Raw genomic sequence first — 21,618 nt, forward strand, 5'->3', positions numbered from 1 at the left:
TCCTCATGATTTATTCTGCATTCTACCAAAATCCAAATTCAAATTCAGTCTCATGGACATAGACGTTAACCACATTTCCCATTTTGGTCACAATGACCAAAATTCTAATATGCTGCTAAAGTACTATCCATACTTAAATTTCGTTGACCTTAACCACCAAGCCAGAGAAAGTTGTACTTTAGTTACAAGAATAGAAAGCATTACCCAACAGTGTAGACATAGGAAGGGTACAGAGAAAGAGAGAGAGAGAGTTGGCTGGCAACAAGCCAGGCAGAGTTGGACTGTCAGCTCTTGTCGCCAAAAAGAAAATGGACTGGGGTGCTGGCTGCACCTCTGAGAGATGGACAGAGGAGGAGGAGGAGGGTGATATGCGGGGAAGATGACAGAGGGAGGCCAAGGAGGGGAGAGTGTGGAAAATAGGAAGAGACGAAAGAGAGAGGGGAAGAAGGGGGAGGCAGCAGGGATGACAGAAGGAGACCAAAAAGCTACAGTCAGGCGAATGAGAGTAAAAAAAGAGAAATAAATGAAGAGGGAGAGGCCCGGTGTCCGGAACCAGAGAACAAGGCTATGTGAAGAGTGAGCAGGGGGAATGTGAGAGAGTGAAAAGGTAGAAAAAAAGGTGCTGTATATATTTGAGCAGCGAGAAGAAAAAGACCATATGTGAAAAAGTGGTTCTGAGAGAAAAACAAGAGAGCTAGTAAAAAAAGGTTTAATGGGAGAGGTGGTAGGAGAGCCAGTGTGAGAGAAATATGAGGCAGATAGTACAAGAGAACTTAACAATATCACAGATAGAAAAGGAAACAGAGAAGCGGAAATTGACAGAAATAGAATAGAAAGAAGAAGGTAGGAAGCTTGATAGAATATAAAATGAAGGAACTGCTATAAAAAGGACATTAAAAAAGACAGTGATAGAGAAAAGAGATAGCATGAGGAGTCTGAGAGAAAAAGAGAGTGGATGAGGATAATGCACAAAAGGAGAGGTTGTAGAATAGAGGGTGCTACAAAGGGAGAGAGGATGGAAAAGTGAGTGGGATAGTTTGAAAAAAGTAAGAGTAAGATAATTAAAGAAAATGAGGACTTTGAAGATACTGCAAGAAAAAGAGAGAGCATGGTGGTAGAGAAAGAGGCAGTTGAGAGTAAGGGAGATAGAGAAACAGGAAAAAAAAGTGAGCGATGGCGGGGAGAGCTAATGTTGGAAAAAGTGTGAGAGCAGGGATGAGAGAAAAAGAGGGGATAGAGATTAATTGAACAGATGAAAGAGTGGGTAAACAGGAAGGATGGAGCCTTAGAAGAGACAGATACAGACCTCAGAGAACAGATGAGGGAGAAAAAAGAGATGGAAATGAAAATTAGAGCCAAGAAAAGGAAAGCAACGGAGGGAGAAGGAAAGATAGGGGGAGGGCAGTCAGAGAAAGAAGGAGATAGAGAGAGACATCAAGGGAGGGAGGGGAGCTTTGAGCTGCAGTGAGAAATAATGAATCATGAATAGATTTAACAGTATCTGCTCTTATTTCCTCTCCTCCTCCTCTTTCTCCCCCCTCCAGCTTCCTCCTAACATCCTGTCGAGATCACTGCTATTGCCTCTCTCCCCTTTCTGTCTCTTCTATTGCACGCTCTGTCATTATCAGTGGCAGGGCCATCTCATGTCCCGGCATTAATTGAGCTGTAACAGTCATCCCGTGCCTTTCTAGCCTCCCTTTTAGCCTTTTTTTTTTCATCTTTCTCTCTCTCTCCCTCCCTCTCTCTTTCACTCTTTAGATTTCACACTCGCTCTATCTGCATCCCCCCCTCACCTCTCTTTTGCTATCTTGATCTCCCTAGTTTCCTTTCCATTTCTCTCCCTTCTGCTCTTTCTCTCTCGGCCTTCCTCTTTCTTAGATGATTGTATCTGAAAGATAACACCCGCCCCTCCTCCCGGCCTCTTGAGCTGTATGGATACATTGAAACACACACACATGCGCGCACAACATGCCGTTACATTATCTCACTTGGTTCACTTCCATTATCATATCACATATATATATATATATATATATATATATATACACACTAGCTGTGTCCCCCGGAGGAGCGAGGGAGGCTATAAGGAGTTTACACTGCTCTCTGTGGTTGTTCTATATTCATTGATATAGCACTTCTGGGGCCTGGATAGTTGTTGCCTGTATTTCCAGACGCACAACATGTATATTCAGTGACTTTGTAATTCAGTCATATACTGTGGGCTCACAGCGGTTGGCCCAGGACAGATTACTGTATATATATAATGATGTGCTGTATGTGTTGTTGTAAGGTGTGTGGTGAATGGATTGAAGCATGTTTTGTATGCCGATTCTAGCAGCAGGATAACAGGATGATGGCTGGAGGTGAAGAAGAATAGAAGCTTTGTTAGACTTGAGTCTAGCAAGAGGCGGAGGCAGCCCAAAGCTTTTGACCAGAGTGCAGTCTAGGAAAATATGAAAATATGGAAGGCAGGAAGTGAATGAGATATGACTTATTCTGTTTTTTTTTTATGAACACTTCAAAGGACAATTAAGTAAAGCAAAGAGCCCACAACTGCTCAGTGGTAGCAAGATGACACTACAACAGTACTAAACAGCACCTAAACATTCTTATCAACATGCATTTCAGGTAGAAGTCTTCACAAGCCCAAAACACTCAAGTGCATAAAAGTAATCTTGAGGGGGAAAAAAAAAAAGAAAAAAACTTGGCGAAAAGGGACCCTAGGATAGTCAGACCCAATTTGAATAGACCCGATGATAGTTGAAGCTGATCCACAATGTGGTTGACTCAAACATACCCAAAAAAAATTTTTATCCTGTGATCCTTGTAATGCCCCATAATCCACTCGGATCCACTCATTTATTAGAAATATTGACTCACAGACCTCGCCGCATTTAAATGGGACCCTACCCAGATCTGATTAGACTGAACATAATTTGGACCAGCCGGCCTGACACAAGTCCGGGTTTTTTGTTCCATAATGCTAAAGAAAGTACACACAGCACACAATTAGGGAAATTAATAACTTTATAATGGCAGTTGAACACAGCTGGCCAGTGCTGTTTATAAGGAGAGTTTTGACTGCATATTATTTTGATGGCAGGGAAAGAGAAATGCCTTGCTGTCTTAGAGGGCTGCATCGTCTACAGTGACGCTGAATGACCTCCGTCAGTAACATGTTTGCCTACACACTTCACATACATAAAAAAAAAATTTTGGCATTGTTTTTGTGACTGTTTTACTTGCTGGCCTTGCAAACTAAAATTACCTTGGCACTGTGAATGGTAACATATCTCTTTCTTCTATCTGGAAGTGAAATGTGTATTTTGACATGTGCACATGTATATTGTACATCTTCACAGTTTCAGAGGTAATGTGTTCTTTTAGCAGTAGGGTCCATTATTTCTTTGCTGGGATAGTGTCCCCCAGTAGACCCTTGGGGCCAGCAGGGAAACTACTGTGGAAGCATTTCAATAACAGCCTAGGTAAGTGTTTCTAAACGACTGGGTTGGGATCTGACAGTGCATCACAAAAAACAAATTACACTGCTACTGTCGGTACAACATACCCCCTTCCTATCAGAAACACCACATATTAGTGTCTTATTTTGACCTGGAAAGGGAACGAAAAACACATGGCTTTAGTTAATGTTGCATCATTGATTTATTTTCCTCAACAGTCACTGCACAATCATATCACTGGAAACAGAAAAATCCTGTTTTATGACTCTGATTTGGATGACTCAGTCTTGTTAATTCATTTTGATTATGCATGAACAATGATTACCGCTTTTAGGTGCTTAGAAAATATCTCTCTGATTTATTTAGAAATCGATATCCCAGGGAACAAAGTAGCAGCCCGTCTGAGTCAAGCCTGTGTGGTTGTGCTTTTTACATCAGGTTACACTTTGAGCTGTAACACCAACTTAGGTTTGCAGGACAAATTATTGATGTTAGAAAGCTGCTAAAATGCTGGAATCTTTGTATATTTGTTTGCATTTTAGTAGCCTGTTACAGAAGCATGCTAGGCAACAAGGCTACCGGGCAGCGAGGGTGCATAATTAGAGATTAGACAGCAACGACCTGGAGGGGCCTGTGTAGTTGAAAGCTGGCTCACAATTGAATTTTTGTAATAGTTCATGATATACGATGCTAGCCTTCTAGGTGGCTAGGACACATTTATTAAACAATAAAACAAATCCGGTACTGGAGGATGAGAGCAGAGTGCATATTTTTTAAAAGCAAAGACAAAAATAACAGGCAGAAAGGTTACCCAGTGGTGAGAGAGAGCATCCCATTACTGAAAGGTGTCAGTGTGTCCACAAGCTGTTATTTAACCTCTAGCTGGTTACTAATTTTAAGCCACTTTGGATAATTACGCCCGTGAGTTAAAAGCCTAAAAGTGACCAGCTAGGAGCTAAGTAAGGCATAATACACATTTAGCAGAGTGCTTTGTCGCCAGGCTTTTTACTTAAACCAGCAGCTCTACAGTCAACTTGTAACACCTCGGGTCCTCCTGATCTCCTCAATAAGTCACTGCAATTAATACTAATCAGGATATCATTGAAGTTGTGGTCACATTTCAGCAATAGCTCATACTTTCTTTATACTACAACTGCCATATGAATGCTAGGTTCGCACACTATTGACCGGATGCTATAAGAACCAGTGTTAGCATATACAGTATATATAGACTTTGCATACTGTATCAGAATGCTAGATAGAAAGAAGTAGTCTACAGACCAGGCAGGATATTATAGAAGGCTGTGTTTGATAGTCAGGATGCTCGGCAGCCAGACTGTTTCCCCTGTGGACTCCTGAGGACAGATGCAGCAGCTGGCTGTCCTTCCTTCCTGCTCCCTCCTTTCATTTCACCACCACATATATGAGGCTGAGGGTGTGAGAGTGTGTGCTTTTGAGTGAGAGAAAAGAGTGAGTAGCCCTTTGCTCTTTCTTTGATGTTATTAGCAAACACTGATGGCATTATTAGCATTTTGTAGCAGTTATAAAAAAAAAAAAAAAATCTGTGAATCGAGCTGAAAAGAAAGGGAAAAAAAGACGATGAACTAGGTCAAGAAATAAACTGAGAAAATGAATAAAACAGAAACAGGGACTAAGAAAAATTAAGCCAAAGTACAAGCAGGAGAGGGAGATGACATGAGAGAATGTTTATCTGTTTGTGTTAAGTGTGTGCATGCCCTTATCCTACGGCCTAATTAGCCTGAGCTGTCTAGCCTTTTTATGCATGTTTGTGCATGTGTGTGTGTGTGTGTGTGTGTGTGTGTGTGTGTGTGTGTGTGTGTGTGTGTGTGTGTGTGAATGCGTTGGTATATTTGGCTGAAGTTGTGACCTGAATCCTCATTTCATTTGGGAGGGATGAGAGAGTGAACAAGAATGAGAAAGAGAGGGAGCAAAAGAGTGCAAGAGAGAGATGCCTTCATTTTTAACTCACCGCTTTGGTTCATAATAGGATTGGACTCCTCTCTCTTTCCACGTTTTCTTTCTCAATCGCACTCTTTCTATCCTCTCTGCCTCATATTTTCTCTCTCTGCCATTCTCACCTCCCAGTGAGACGATAATCCCACAGTTGTGGTTTGAGTTTGTTGGTTCTTTTTAAACAGTTTTTATTAAAGGCTGGATTAGGACGAACCTGCATATGTGGGTCAACTAGAACCGGTTTTGGAGAGGTCAAATTACTTTGTATGTGTGTGCATGTGTATGTGTTTACACTCTCTGATCATTGGTGTATGCAGTCCCTCTTTTTGCACATGTTGTAGCATCTGTGCTCTGTGTGTGTGTGTGTGTGTGTGTGTGTGTGTGTGTGTGTGTGTGCGTGTGCGTGCGTGTGCGTGTGTGTGCGTGCGTTGGTATATTTGGCTGAAGTTGTGACCTGAATCCTCATTTCATTTGGGAGGGAGGAGGGAGTGAACAACAATGAGAAAGAGAGGGAGCAAAAGAGTGCAAGAGAGAGATACAGTGCCTTGCGAATGTATTCGGCCCCCTTGAACTTTTCGACCTTTGCCACATTTCAGGCCTCAAACATCAAGATATAAAACTGTAATTTTTGTGAAGAATCAACAACAAGTGGGACACAATCATGAAGTGGAACGAAATTTATTGGATATTTCAAACCTTTTAAACAAATAAAAACTGAAATATTGGGCGCCAAAATTATTCAGCCCCCTTAAGTTAATACTTTTGTAGCGCCACCTTTTGCTGCGATTACAGCTGTAAGTCGCTTGGGTATGTCTCTATCAGTTTTGCACATCGAGAGACTGACATTTTTGCCCATTCCTCCTTGCAAAACAGCTCGAGCTCAGTGAGGTTGGATGGAGAGCGTTTGTGAACAGCAGTTTTTCAGTTCTTTCCACAGATTCTCGATTGGATTCAGGTCTGGACTTTGACTTGGCCATTCTAACACCTGGATATGTTTATTTGTGAACCATTCCATTGTAGATTTTGCCTTTATGTTTTGGATCATTGTCTTGTTGGAAGACAAATTCTCGCCCGTCTGTGGTCTTTTGCAGACTCCATCAGGTTTTCTTCCAGAATGGTCCTGTATTTGGCTCCATCCATCTTCCCATCAATTTTAACCATCTTCCCTGTCCCTGCTGAAGAAAAGCAGGCCCAAACCATGATGCTGCCACCACCATGTTTGACAGGTGGGGATGGTGTTTCAGGGTGATGAGCTGTGTTGCTTTTTACGCCAAACATAACGTTTTGCATTGTTGCCAAAAAGTTCGATTTTGGTTTCATCTGACCACAGCACCTTCTTCCACATGTTTGGTGTGTCTCCCAGGTGGCTTTTGGCAAACTTTAAACGACACTTTTTATGGATATCTTTAAGAAATGGCTTTCTTCTTGCCACTCTTCCATAAAGGCCAGATTTGTGCAGTATACGACTGATTGTTGTCCTATGGACAGAGTCTACCACCTCAGCTGTAGATCTCTGCAGTTCATCCAGAGTGATCATGGGCCTCTTGGCTGCATCTCTGATCAGTCTTCTCATTGTATGAGCTGAAAGTTTAGAGGGACGGCCGGGTCTTCGTAGATTTGTAGTGGTCTGATACTCCTTCCATTTCAATATTATCGCTGCACAGTGCTCCTTGGGATGTTTAAAGCTTGGGAAATCTTTTTGTATCCAAATCCAGCTTTAAACTTCTCCACAACAGTATCTCGGACCTGCCTGGTGTGTTCCTTGTTCTTCATGATGCTCCCTGCGCTTTAAACGGACCTCTGAGACTATCACAGAGCAGGTGCATTTATACGGAGACTTGATTACACACAGGTGGATTCTATTTATCATCATTAGTCATTTAGGTCAACATTGGATCATTCAGAGATCATCACTGAACTTCTGGAGAGATTGCTTTGCAAACTGAAAGTAAAGGGGCTGAATAATTTTGCACGCCCACTTTTTCAGTTTTTTATTTGTTAAAAAAGTTTGAAATAGCCAATGAATTTCGTTCCACTTCATAATTGGGACCCACTTGTTGTTGATTCTTCACAAAAAATTACAGTTTTATATCTTTATGTTTGAGGCCTGAAATGTGGCAAAAGGTCGAAACGCGTTAAGGGGCCGAATACTTTCGCAAGGCACTGTATCTTCATTTTTAACTCACCGCTTTGGTTCATAATAGGATTGGGCTCCTCTCTCTTTCCACGTTTTCTTTCTCAATCTCGCTCTTTCTATCCTCTCTGCCTCATATTTTCTCTCTCTGCCATTCCCACCTCCTAGTCAGACGATAATCCCACAGTTTTGGTTAGAGTTTGTTGGTTCTTTTTTAAACAGTTTTTATTAAAGGCTGGATTAGGACGAACGCATATGTGGGTCAACTAGAACCGGTTTTGGAGAGGTCAAATTACTTTGTATGTGTGTGCATGTGTATGTGTTTACCCTCTCTGATCATTGGTGTATGCAGTCCCTCTTTTTGCACATGTTGTAGCATCTGTGCTCTCTGTGTGTATGTGTGTGTGTGTGTGTGTGTGTGTGTGTGTGTGTGTGTGTGTGTGTGTGCGTGTGTGTGTGTGTCATGTGTATGCCTGTGCATACATGTGTTACAGAGCTCATTTGTGAATAATGAGGCATAGAGAGAGAGAGAGAGAGCGGTAATAGAGTGTGATATAACCCTTTAGGAATGATAGAAAATAAGTTGAGAGAAGGAAAAACAGTGAAAAAGAAAGAGAGAAAGATGAGATGAGATAGAAAACAAGTGATTAAATTCCCAGGGAGCTAGCCTTTTAATGTAATGGCTTTGTCACTCTGGCAGAGGAGCTCTGAGTGTGTGTGTGTGTGTGTCTGTGTGTGTGTGTTTGTCTACCATGTTCTGTAAACAGTGCTTATATTGGGAAAAATAAGGGGCTAATACTCCGAGGCAGCAGCTTTTATCCAGGTATGACTGCTGCACATTCCATTTGAAATCAGTTTCTTTATAATGTCATACATAAATTCACAAGGAACATATGTTCAAGTAATTCTTTTTTATTTTATAATTAAATGAACTAAATTTCATTTATAGTTGGAATTGTATTGTATACTACATGGTTAAAGGAACAGAAAAGCTTTTTAGCCAAGCTAGCAGCATGCCTCTAAGGATGGCAGTGTCAATGTCTTTCTGTCTGTCGGTCGGTTGGTCCACCACTTTGGTCGAGACTGAAATATCTCAACAACTATTGTATGAATTCCATGTTATTTTCCAGATGTATCCATGGTCCCCAGAAGATGAATCCTACTAACTTTGGTTTCCCCCTGACTTTTCCTGTTTCACCTATAATCCCAAATATCTCAACATCATCAGATGGATTGGCACAAAAGTTTGTACAGACATTGATGTTTCCCACACAATGTGGGAAACTCGATTTATGCTAATGAATTTGGTGCTCTCCTGACTTTTCATCTAGCATTGTGTTTGTAAGCATGTTTGCATGCTGATGCTAGCATTTACCTTAAAGCATCGCTGTACAGCCATACAGAGCTGCTAGCGTGGTTGTAGACTCATAGGGCACTATTTTAACGATCTGAAACGCAAGTATCAAACGTGAAACGCAAGTAGCTTTTACCGGCGGGATAAATGAGTCTTGCGCCCGACGCAAATCTAAAATCAGTGCATCATCTCACATTCCCTTTAAGATCAGGCGCGCTTGTTCCATGGCGGACATCCATGATTTATGGAAATGTTGTGTAAAACACAACAAGCCACAAAGAATGCTGCGACTTTTTGAGGACTGTACTGCAAAGTGCCTCCTGACCTATCCAAACACCTGAAGTGCATTTTCAGTAATATTTTTCCTTGTATTTATGTATGGTTTGCAAAAATGGGAACTTCTGCGTCTGTGTAGATGAGAGAAGCAAAGTGTATGCGCGTTGTGCAGACGCTATTATTATGGCCAAGCATGCGCCCCTAAAATAGCATCTGAATAACGCGCCACTGACTTTGGACTAGCGCCACTGACTTTAGACCAGGTTTTTCCTGGTCTGTGGCGGAATTGTTTTCTAAAACTGCAAAATAGCACCAGGGAACGTTTGCGCCTGAACACGCCTCCTCTTTTCGCTGAACCGCCTCCGGGAGCGCAAATACATTCCCTAATTTACCAACGTGCGTCTGTGGAGGGAAAGGTCCGCTGTGCGTCGGGTGTAAAATAGGAACGATACATGCGTCGGTGTACAAAGGCAATTGCGCTGAGTGCAAGATAGGGCCCATAGTCTTCTTATGTTTTATTCCGGCATACATAAATGCATTTTAGCAAGTAAGACCAGTTGAAAATATGTCATCTATTGGTCTTAAGAGTAATTATCAAAATATAATATGCCACAAGGCCATAATATGTGGGTCATGTTTCCAACAGAAAAAAAATAATTTTAACAAATTTTTTTTTTTTTTTTTTTTTTGGGGATGAGTTTAAGGTATGAGTCTGTAATGCTAAGCTGGTGAGATTGGCACAGTGCTAATATGACTAATAGCTTAGTGTATTATATAGCCAGAGTGAAGGGTTTGGAGGGGGATCTTGTTGGTTGTAAAACTACAACCCCAACTGTGAGACACAGATTTGTGTCACAATCACATGCCCTAGAAAGATTCCCTGTGTTTGTGTGTGTGTGTGTGTGTGTGTGTGTGTGTGTGTGTGTGTGTGTGTGTGTGTGTGTGTGTGTGTGTGTGTATATTGCAGAGGTGTATGGACCATGCATCTATGTCCTTACATACAGGCTTATACTGTACGTGCTTTTGTGTGAATTCATTGTTAGTATATGTTGGTAACTGTGATAGATATCCACCTGTGTGTGTGTGTGTGTGTGTGTGTGTGTGTGTGTGTGTGTGTGTGTGTGTGTGTGTGTGTGTGTGTGTGTGTGTGTGTGTGTGTGAGAGAGATAGAGTGTGTTTGTGTGTGTGTGTGTGTGTGTGTGTGAGTTGGAGTGAGCTGTCTGTCTGTATTTTTCATTCTAAATGTTTCTGCTGCCTGGTCCGCTGCCTATGTTGTATTGTTAATGCACTGAAGGTTGAATCTGTGTCTTTATGTGTGCGTCTGTGTGTCTGAGGACGTGTGTGTGTCTGTGTGTCCGTGTGTCTGTGTGTGTGTGTGTGTGTGTGTGTGTGTGTGTGTGTGTGTGTGTGTGGCTTGTTAGTCACATGCTGGGAGGCTCTGCTTGCTCTGCACACAGCTCGTTGTATGTGTGCTCTCCTCTGCTCTGTTTGGATTGGTTTTCTGTGTGCCCTTGTTGCTTTTGTGTGTGTGCGCGTGTCTTCGACTGTTTGTGGTGGCTTTTGTGTGTGTACTTGTGTGTGTGTTTGTGTGTAGTTGAATTTGTGTGCACAATTCTAAGAGTGCTTGTGTGCACGTGTGTGTGCCTCTTAGTGTTTTTGTGTGTGAGCGTGTGCTTTGCTGCTCCCCTTCCCTCTCCCACTCCCTCTCTCTCTTTCTCTTTCTCTGTTTCTCTTCCTCTCCTTAGAATAGAGGGGCCATCAATCAGAGGCAAGGGGGATAGGGGAAGGGAGGGAGGAGGAGAGGAGGAGGTGAGGAGTTGGCTCCGTGCCAGGGAAGAGGAGCTGGCTCGCTGCCCAGAGAGAGAGAGAGAGGGCAGGGAGAAGAAGGCAAGACTGAGCAAGAAAAGAAAAAAGAGGGTTGGGGGGTGGAGGAAGAGAGATTCTGGGAGAGAAGCAGGGCAGAGAGCTAGGCAAGGAGAAGGAGGAAGAAATGAGAGAGAATTAGAAGAAGGGCAGAGAGGGAGAGCAAAAGAGCAAGGCCATGTGCACTGATGGAAAACAGAGCGAGAGAACACAGAAAGAGAGCGAGAGTGAGAGATACTGCGGAAGTGGAAAAATGAGCCAGCAGAATAGAAACAGAAGAGGGCTGATTGCATGGAGAGAAAGACTAAAGAAAGGAGGAGGTGGGGGTTTGAATGAGAGGAAGCAGGAATGGCTGTTTATATTGAACAGCTCTGTGCCTGCAACCCCAATCAGTGGGTGATTAGTGCGTCACTGGCTACAAATATTTACCTTAAACTGTTCACAGAGGAGAGAGCAGTACAATTAGAAAGCAGAGGACAGAGATAAGCTCCAGGATTGTGTGTGTGTGTGTGTGTGTGTGTGTGTGTGTGTGTGTGTGTGTGTGTGTGTGTGTGTGTGTGTGTGTGTGTGTGTGTGTGTGTGTGTGTGTGTGTGTGTGTGATATGTACACACCCTCTGACTCTTGAAGATAAATGAGGGTATTCTGCAGCAATGGGCACTGTAACATACAATATTGCTGTGTCCAAAATCACTTCATAGCATGGACACTACTTTTTGATGAAAGGAAAATCCCAGAATCCAATGCTTTGTCTTTGATATATGACTCTGAAAGTACCTAGACATTACACTTGTCAGTGATGATGCAAAATGATGATGATTCATATTATAAGTGTTCACAATCTAAGTTTACTACTCAACATAGCGTGAATGGCTGCAGCTAAGAATTATTTTCATTATCAAGTAATTTGAAAAAATTAACTTTTTGGTTAAAAACTTTCCGAAAATAGTGAAAAATGCTGATCACCATTTCCTAAAGCCTCAGGTTTTATTGTCAAATTGCAGTCAGAACCCCCAACATATTCAGATTAATATCTTAGAATACTCACAACTTGATGTTGGAAAAGACATTGGAACTAGATAATGTTGGCATTTTCTGCTAGAAAAATTAATTGATAATTAAAATGGTTACCATTCATTTTCTGTTCATCGACTAATTGATTAAGCGGCTAACTTTTTTCACCTCTAATTGAGTGAATGAGTGAACAAGGAAATCATTTTGGACACATCTCATCACTGCAGTGCATATGCACACTATTTATGTATAACATTTCACACACATAGAATACATTTATCTAGGGCAACTGGAGAGCAACAGTGGAATAAGCCTTAATTTTTCGATCACCAATATTATAAACAAGCAGTCATAGGAAGTGTAAAGGTCAGAGCCTTAGCACTCTTCCTGTCACCACAAAACCATTTTGTATCACTTGCTTTCTCTAAAAATGTAATGTTGACTGGGCATGCATCCTTTTGCTGTTGGGGGTTAAGTGCTACGCTCAACCGTTGCTCACTCTTGGGCAAATTCACAAAGAATGGATTGTGGCCGCTCATGGCACCATGAATTGTGAATGCCTTGCAACGGCTATCTGCCCCGTCTCAAGGTCCGATTAAAAAAATTAATTATATGTAGAGGTTTGCTCCTCGACGCAGTGGCTGCGGATTCAACTCCGAGCTGCGGCCCTTTGCTGTATGTCATTCCCCCTCTCTCCCCCCTTTCAAGTCTAAGCTGTCCTATACAAATAAAGGCCTAAAATGCCCCCCAAAAAAAGATTAAAGATATTACAACACAAACACAGCAACACATTTTTGCAGCTGAGTGTAATTTTAAATTTATGAAATTTTCAGATCGCGAGCTACAGGTCCCGACCAACGAGGTGCAGAGGCATTCCTCAATACAAGGAAGGAATTTAAACGTGACAGAGAAATATAATATTCCAGTCAGTCAGTGCTGTTATGTTATTGTTATTTATTTATTTATATGCCACTATTTGCTTGGCAGCACAGTTAGTGGTGCATTTCACCTTTTGCTGGTGCTTTAAGAATTACATGGTTTCTTTTAGTCTTATTTGTGCAGGTTTAGCAGCCACAAAAGCAGCATAATCCTTTTGTGAATTTGCCTGTCAGTCTCCCAGACTACTTCCAAGGATTCAAACCAGCAACTATTCAGGTAACAAGCCAGAGAGAAATGCTAGAAATAGATATAATATTACTGTACTGTAAGAAAGATGGCAAAGATTTTTGTTGAGAACAATTACTGTAGAGTGAGTAGAGGAGTGGGGTATCACACACACACACACACACACACACAGGCCCCCTCCATAACGCTGGCTCGCTCAGCCGTAGTGGGCCTCAGAAGCTGGCACAGCTGGCAGTGCCTGAGCACACTGGGCACCATCTCCCTCCTCCCGTGCCAAACTCAACCCACGCTCGTCACATTCAAATTCACCAAGCTTTATTGGCCGATGAAAATGGTCACTGATGCCTGCCATCATGCTGGGAGACCAAATACAATGCTGATCTTTCACAGGGAAGTGTCTTCCCCCGATGTTCCAGTTCAAGTTCACTTCAGTGTCACGAGTGAAAAGTCTACAATGAAAAACATGAGCTTGTTTTCTGTCAATTCATCCCTACTTATGAGCTTGTCTCCATTTCTGGTCTTGATTATGAGCTATTATATATGAACCTCCATATATAATTTTTTACCTCGTACTAGTCTCGCTTTGCCAGACCAACCTCCACAGCACTGCGGAGGAGGGTCTGGCTAGTTCACATTAAAGGATGGATACCCGACCCGAGTCCGACTGGACCCGACGGGACCCGATGATGTTCGGGTCGGGCTCAGTCACATCAGCGTGCCTCTTGTTGCCCCATGTGCGCTGATGCGCTCATCTGTTGATATTTCCGAATGCCTTCCTACAGTTGCTTAATAAAAGCTGGCTTTCCACACAAACAAACGTACATGTGTCATTAGTATGAGAAAAAATTTGATTTTAACTATGTCGGGCTCGGACATAAGCCTGATCCGCACTGTAGTCCACATACACAGCATTCCGGGATGGGAGAAAAACGTGCTCTGGTTTATTGGCATTTCTTTAAACCAATCACATCATGGATGGCGCTAAGCTCCGAACGGAGCCGCTGCAAAACAGCCTTGGTAAGGAACTTGTTTTGGTGGAACGTGAACGTTCAAAGTTGTTTTAGTCGTGCAAGAGAAAACTCAGATTGGACAGATAGTCAAGCTAACTGTCTAGATTTATCCTGCAGAGATCTGAGGAGCAGTTAACCATAGTCCTCATAAATCCACCGGAGTTTAAAATTCTAACACAAAGAAAGCGGAAGGAAACGGATATCGGCGAAAATACATGCATCCGGCGGATTTTCCTGCGGCACCGGAGGAATCCCGGAAGTAGAATATTGAGGATATAGACTAACCTTGTCCAAGCCTGCCAATATGCTACAGTTACACAACGTAGGACGCCGTGTCATTCCAAGCATTTAAAAAAAAAAAAATAGCTTGGGGGCAGATCGTACTCCAGTAGGACCCCGTCCCTCTTAAACAAGCAGATGCTGGCTCATTATTTAACGAAAATCCCACATGCAGAACCGCTGTTACACCATCAGTCTGTGATGGCTTGTTTTGTGAGTGAGTGTTATTATTGTCTTTTCTAGTGTACCTACCCACCGCCTCATCTACCCACCTATTTAATCTATTTTGACTTCAGTTAGTCATTTTCTACATTTCCTCGAATGCCTTTTGACAGCCTTCACAGAACAGGCAGGAACGTGTTTAAACATGTGGGTGGAGAGAGAGAAATAGCAATAGTTATTGCAAAGTAAGTGTAGGAGAATGAGTTTTTCCAGTCAAGATTTTTTTTTAATTACAGTACACCTGTTATGCAAGCACAACTCTTGTCTCTGCATGCATTCTGGACTACTGAGCCAAGTGTTGCTGTAGAAATTGGTTCCTTGTACTCTGATGCATTTTTTTTCCTGATTGACAGTTAAATGTAGGTGAAAAATGTTGGGTCAAGGAAGAATGTATTACTGTGATACCAAATATGATCTTTACTTTGTATGTTTAAACTTTCATGATAATGTGCTGTTCAACATGATTTCACACCAGCTACGGCAGGCCAGTTATTGCAGAAACAATACAATAAAAAAAAACACAGTGAGATATTTTAATGGAAATGCGCTCTCGTTGCTATAATTTTGCTGTAAATAGACTGAGGCACTTGATGACAGGGACAGCATATATAGCTACAGTCAACTTTAAAAAAAAAACTTTCACTCGATAGACAAAGTCAAAAGAAGTTTTCAAATTCAACATTAGGTGAACACACCTGTAAACAAATTGCTGCTAATTTGCAGGATGATGAACTCTGCTCAACTCTCCACTTCAGATAAGTTACAGAGATCTCTTTGCTGTCTGTTGCTTCTAGTCTCTTAAGTGATCATTTAAAACCAATCACTACACAGGTTGATGTGCCTTTACTTGTAAGTCCTGGTGTGATCATGTGCTTACTTGCAAGCTTTTAGTATTACTTCTGTTTAAAGAAAATGTGATTTGACTCGACCATACACTCAGTCAACATAGAAGATATGTACACATGTAATAGTATATGAATTGGTATTTTTGATTTATGTTTTATCGATATGTGTATTGCTATATATTTAATGATCTGACGAGATAACAAGTCTGAGCACACTGCTACTGTGTGTGTGTGTGTGTGTGTGTGTGTGTGTGTGTGAGTGCGTGCGTGCGTGCGTGCGTGCGTGCCCCTCAGACAGGCTAATATTCACCATAGCCTCTGGAACAAGCTGTCCTTGTCCTACAGTTCATTCCTTCTTCTTCCTTCGTCTTCTTCGTTTTCTCCCCTCCTCTAACCCTACCATCAATTTCAATTCCTCCATCTATTTGTGTATTTTAGAGAATAATTTAGGACATTTTTGCTCTTTAAAATGAAAAGAATGTGTGCACTTCTTTGTCCCTCACCTACATTTTATCTCTGTTTCATTTAAAGCCTCTCTTTCTCTGTCTCTCTCTGTCCCCATGCCAGTTGGCAGCATATCTGCCCTCAGGTGTTTATTGAACAGCCCCCTCTTTTCTTTTGTATCTACCCATCCATTCATCCCTCCATCCGTTCATCCCTCCATCCGGCCAGTCTTTGCCAGTGCTCCCTGGTGGCTGTGCTTTGGCAGGGTTGTGGAACGAGACTGTGCCGTGTTGTTTCTGACACCTGGCCCAGCTCAGACTGCTTCAGCCCAGCTCACTCTTACTCTATTGTAAATCCATCGGCTGACTGGCATTTACGAAGCATGTACAAAATATACAATGATTGTCGTTTCCATGGTTTAACTTGCATTAATTGATATTTTTGTTAAGAACGATGAATCAAATAATTCAGTGTAATGTGAAAGGCTTGCTAACAGTGCTAAACCCACAGATAATTATTTATTTAGTTAGCTTTTAGTTTACAGTCTATAGTTCAATACCTTGTGTCATGGGCAGCCAATGCATACAAAACAAAGAAGTAGGAAGCTAATCCTAACATTTCTTAAACTGTACCGATACTTATTTTCTTTAACTGATACTGTATTTAGCTAACATCATTCATCATATGAGAAATATAATTGGTCACTGGGCTGATCTTTCTTCTGTTGTAACATAGAATAGAGTCAATCCTTATTGAAAACTTAACTGCAAGCATTTTTTGTTCTGAATGCTTTTAATGCGTCCATATAACTGAGTAAAAGCTTTCTTTCTTCTTTGTACTGTTTGTTTATGCTTCTCTGTTATTGATATCTATTTAGTTATGCTTATTTGTGTAACTTTAAATCAAACTTCCAGCCAGCTTATAGAAATAGAATGAAAGCAGCCTACATAAATTGACCATGTTCAAGTCAGTTCTGTCTGGTTCTGACTTATGGTTCAGCATCAGTCCTGTCCGATTGGCTTTTATCTGGCCAAAACTGAGCGAGGCCATCTGAATTGATCTGTTCCCTGAGGACAACCTGTATTTGGTAGCTATGTGGTGTATCTGGTGTAGTTGCCGAGATATAACTGATGGGAGAAGAGTTGATTCAGAATAGATAATGCCATATAATTGGGGGAATTAAAGGAAACGTGTAATTTATGTACAATGTACAACGTTTTATCATTGTCCCTGCAATCAAATCGTTAGCACCATAGGTTAGTGGTCAGCGATGGTGGTGAACTTTCCTTTTTCTCCACGTTGAACCATTTCACAAGTAGCAGTTTTTGGACTGCACGTCAATTGATTCTGAAAACCTCTCTCAGGTTGGGCAATTTGCTGATTAAATTTTTAGCAGATTGTGATGTTTTTTGACTGATAAGAGAACATTTCCCAATTCCAAGACCTGAAGGTCAGGTTAACTCAAAAAGGGAAACTGATATATTTGGTAACTGTTAACAGGCAACATGGCCAACTCATGCAGCCATCATTAGGCTCTCAGTGGTATAAATGTATGGACTGTATGCAGGTTCTATTTGATGAATTGTATGTGCATGCCTCATTTTCATACTGTAATCTTCTACTAGATTACAGCATGGAAATAGAAAAAAGTTAGAAAAGAATAGAAAGCAAATAAAGGGATAAAGTGGAGTCAAGCAGACAAACATTCAGTAGTCTTTAAAAAAATGACTTCAGCAGAATCAACACCAATAAGAAATTCTGTAAAAACTCATTCTCTCACACACACACACACACACACACACACACACTACCACACACACACACACACACACCCCCCCTCTCTCTCTCTCTCACCCACTCTCTCACACATGCATACGTTGACACATGTATGATGTGATAAGACTGTGCATGTCCTTGGAACAGAGCTGTGTGTCTGGTGATAGCCAGTTTATGAAGTTTATGAAGTGTCAATGAGACTGGCTGTGACTGACAGGCTGACTGAGCGTGTGTGTGTGTGTGTGTGTGTGTGTGTGTGTGTGTGTGTGTGTGTGTGTGTGTGTGAGTGAGTGAGCCTTTGGATGATGATGTATACAACCCTGTCAATCATTGCATTGCCCTCCATCGTCCCTTTGCTATCTTTCTCTGTTCTTCTCCAGTATCTTCAAGTGCCAGAAACATGTACAGTATTAGTGGAGGGAGGGATACAGAGAAAGAAAGAAAGAGAAAAAAAATAAAATAAGTGTGTATGGTCGTGGTAATGTGTGACAGCAAAGTAACAAAGAAAAGAGAGAAGACTGATATTAAAGGAAGAAAATGAGCAACTGAGAGAAAGAAGAGAGGACAAATTAAAATAAAGAGAAAGGGAATAATATAGAAAAATAGAAAGATGGGAGAAAATGAGACAAAGCGAGCAAAGGAGGGGGAGTGGAGGGAGGATGGGAGGAAGAGAATGAATAGGGTAATAATGGCTCAGTGTGAGAGCTGTTGTAGAAAAAGAGGGAACGGCTGAGTGAAGAAGAGAACAAAATGAGGCTGAGGGCACTCAGACAGATAGAATTAGACACACCGCAGAGGTTCAGTGTGTGTGCGCGCGAGTGTGTTAGTGTGTGTGTGGGTACGTGTCTGACACAGAGAGAGTGTTGGCTTATGTTTGTATGTGTCCATGTGTGCAGGCAGCTGTATTCTGCGGATGGTTACTAGGTTTGGCGTGTGTGTGTGTGTGTGTGTGTGTGTGTGTGTGTGTGTGTGTGTGTGTGTGTGTGTGTGTGTGTGTGTGTGTGTGTGTGTGTGTGTGTGTGTGTGTGTGTGTGTGTTGTCTATGTGTGTGTGGGGAGGTAAGAAAGCATTTTATGGTTTTTACGAGTTTTAGGAAATAGAGAGCTTTTGAGAGAAATCCTTACATGTTTTCTGCTTTTTGTGAATGTGTGTTTGTTCACTCGTGTTTGTGTGTGTTTGTGGTGAGAGAGTAACAAAGAAAGAGATGGAGGAAGGCTGAAGAGTGTGTATGGCCGAGCTAGATGAGAGTAAGGTAATGCTAAAAGACCTAATGCTGCCTTCATCCTTCCACCTCTGTTTTATATTTCTTCTCTCTGTCTCATAGAGTTGTCATTGACTGAACTCCTAGCTCATTAGAAATATGTTTTAAATGCAGCAAAGGCTTAATGTGCTGTAAAGGTGTATCATATGCTGTGTTAATTGTGTACTTATTATCTTACGGTATGCAACATTATCATATATCCTCTTCTCTCTCCTTCTGTCTCTTTCCCTTGTTTCTCTCTCTCTCTTTCCATCACAGGCGGAGATTGTCAAGCGTCTCAGTGCCATCTGCGCTCAGATCATCCCTTTCCTCTCTCAAGAGGTAAGTGTCACCACTGCCAGACACACTTATAGATAAACTTAAAATTTGCATACACATGATCAAGGGACAGTTTTTTACACCCCAGGCTTATATCACATTTTCTTTGCATTCAGAATAATAAACCAAAAATACATAAAATTGCATGCTGAGTAAAATATCATTTCAGAAGTTCTCATTATATTGCTAAAAAAAACATTGATTTTAATTTGTGTGCTCAAGTAGAATAAAGTGTGAAAAAAAGAAAAAAATTTTGTCAGAATTGTGTTGATTCAACTTTATGATCAATTTTAAAGCTAGAGTTTATTGCATTTATTTATTGAATTATTGCAAGCTGCCTCAATAAGTCATCCTCTTTGTTTGCAAAGCAAATCAATCAACCAATCTATTGATATCTTATCAAACTGCCATTAAACTAAATATATCTTCGTTAAACACAACATCTGGCTAAACAGTAAATAAAATTAATTAGAAACATTGTCATCATAGTTTACTAATGTGGCGAATACAATTTACGTTACTGCATTATGATCAAAGTAGATTTCCTGTTTTTGAAAGCTGATCTTTGCCGCATTAATAATTTCATGTCCCATTAACCTGTTAGCTGCATATGCCTCATATGTGGTCCTGTGGTTTTGCACTAAATGATCTGTACAAGATCAAAAGGTACTGATATTGAACAAATTAGTATCAAGGTCACTGGAAACAATACAGAACAACTTATTATGGTATTAGAGCCAATTGTATAGTATTTTATAAAGAAGGCTCTCTGGCTTTAGGAGTAATATTAATTTTTTTTCCTGAACATATCTTTAAATTAAATACAGTCACTCCTTTGGGGCCTCTTATCATTCAACAACATCATCACCATTTCTGTGTGTGTGTGTGTGTGTGTGTGTGTGTGTGTGTGTGTGTGTGTGTGTGTGTGTGTGTGTGTGTGCGTATGTGCTTGGCCTCCATAATTGCTTCTTAAAGCTACATTTTTATTTATATCTGCTTAATACAACTTAAATAAGTAAGAGGAGCATGGTTATTAAAGTTTAAATACATTGTTTTATTGTTGCTCTGACTGTATGTGCACTAGTTGTATGTGTGGTAGTGTATAGAAGACTGGAGTACAAACCTGCAGACACACTTCTTTTTGTCTGAGAGTGTGAGAGCATGCATATTGACACTGTGTCTGTGTGTGTGCGAGCACTGTTGCACACATGCATATTTGCGTTTGTGTGACTACATTGGGATTTTGTGTAAACAGACCTGAGATTTTAGTCTGTGTGTGTGTGTGTGTGTGTGTGTGTGTGTGTGTGTGTGTGTGTGTGTGTGTGTGTGTGTGTGTGTGTGTGTGTGTGTGTGTGGTGTGTGTGTGTGTGTGTGACTTCTTTGTCAGTGTGAATGAATGATTTCCCAATCTAGACATTTATATTTATACACCCCGCACAAGCAGGACAACACCTTTTCTCAAGTTTGGTTCATGTATGATCACTGACTGTATATGCAATATACATTATGGTTACTTTACACTATATACTGCAAACCGTACTCTCTTTCTGTGGCATTAAATGTGTGTGTGTGTGTGTGTGTGTGTGTGTGTGTGTGTGTGTGTGTGTGTGTGTGTGTGTGTGTGTGTGTGTGTGTGTGTGTGTGTGTGTGTGTGTGTGCGTGCGTGCGTGCGTGCGTGCGTGCGTGCGTGTGTGTGCGTGTGTGTGTGTGTAGCACCAGCAACAGGTGGTCCAAGCAGTGGAAAGGGCGAAGCAGGTCACCATGGCTGAGCTCAACGCCATTATCGGGGTGAGTCACCTTCCATTCATCTTGACAGCACAGACACACACATATGCACTGAACACATTAAGTTAGGACCAATCAGACTGACGAGAGTCAGCATTCTTTCAAATAGGTAAGGGATTGACAGAAACATCACTATAGGCGTTCACGTTTACAGTTTGTGCCCCAGATGGCGATGTTGATCGTGGTAAATGTAGATTCAGTCAGGCACGTTTTATTTTACTAGCTAATGCTGGGGAGCTTTAATTTTCAAGATTTTCTAAATGAAAATGGCTTTTGAAGAGTTATTTTTTCGATGTATCCGTGTTTAAAGTAGTCTATAACCACTGAAAGAGCCAATCTTTTACAATCAGATGTTAATCAGCATCTCATTCAGAGTGTGGGATTGTATTTATGTTGTGTAAAGCCCAATTAAATGATTGTGGCAGCGGCAAATGAGATGTTGCATCCTGTTTTACTGGACACTGTTTCCAATTTTATAT

At 41.3% G+C, this 21,618-nt stretch overlaps 1 protein-coding gene across 4 annotated transcripts in view; it reads left to right on the plus strand.

The window, feature by feature from the left end:
• tle2b (TLE family member 2, transcriptional corepressor b) overlaps positions 1-21,618 on the plus strand; it is an 84,437-nt gene that overhangs the window by 39,434 nt on the left and 23,385 nt on the right. For all 4 annotated transcript variants that reach the window (XM_039810385.1, XM_039810382.1, XM_039810384.1 and 1 more), the window contains exons 5-6: positions 19,295-19,357; positions 21,068-21,142. In XM_039810385.1, coding sequence (XP_039666319.1) covers positions 19,295-19,357; positions 21,068-21,142 — 138 coding nt within the window. The remainder of the gene's footprint in view (positions 1-19,294; positions 19,358-21,067; positions 21,143-21,618) is intronic.

Source organism: Perca fluviatilis, chromosome 9, assembly GCF_010015445.1.
Source record: "Perca fluviatilis chromosome 9, GENO_Pfluv_1.0, whole genome shotgun sequence".
NCBI lineage: Eukaryota > Metazoa > Chordata > Actinopteri > Perciformes > Percidae > Perca > Perca fluviatilis.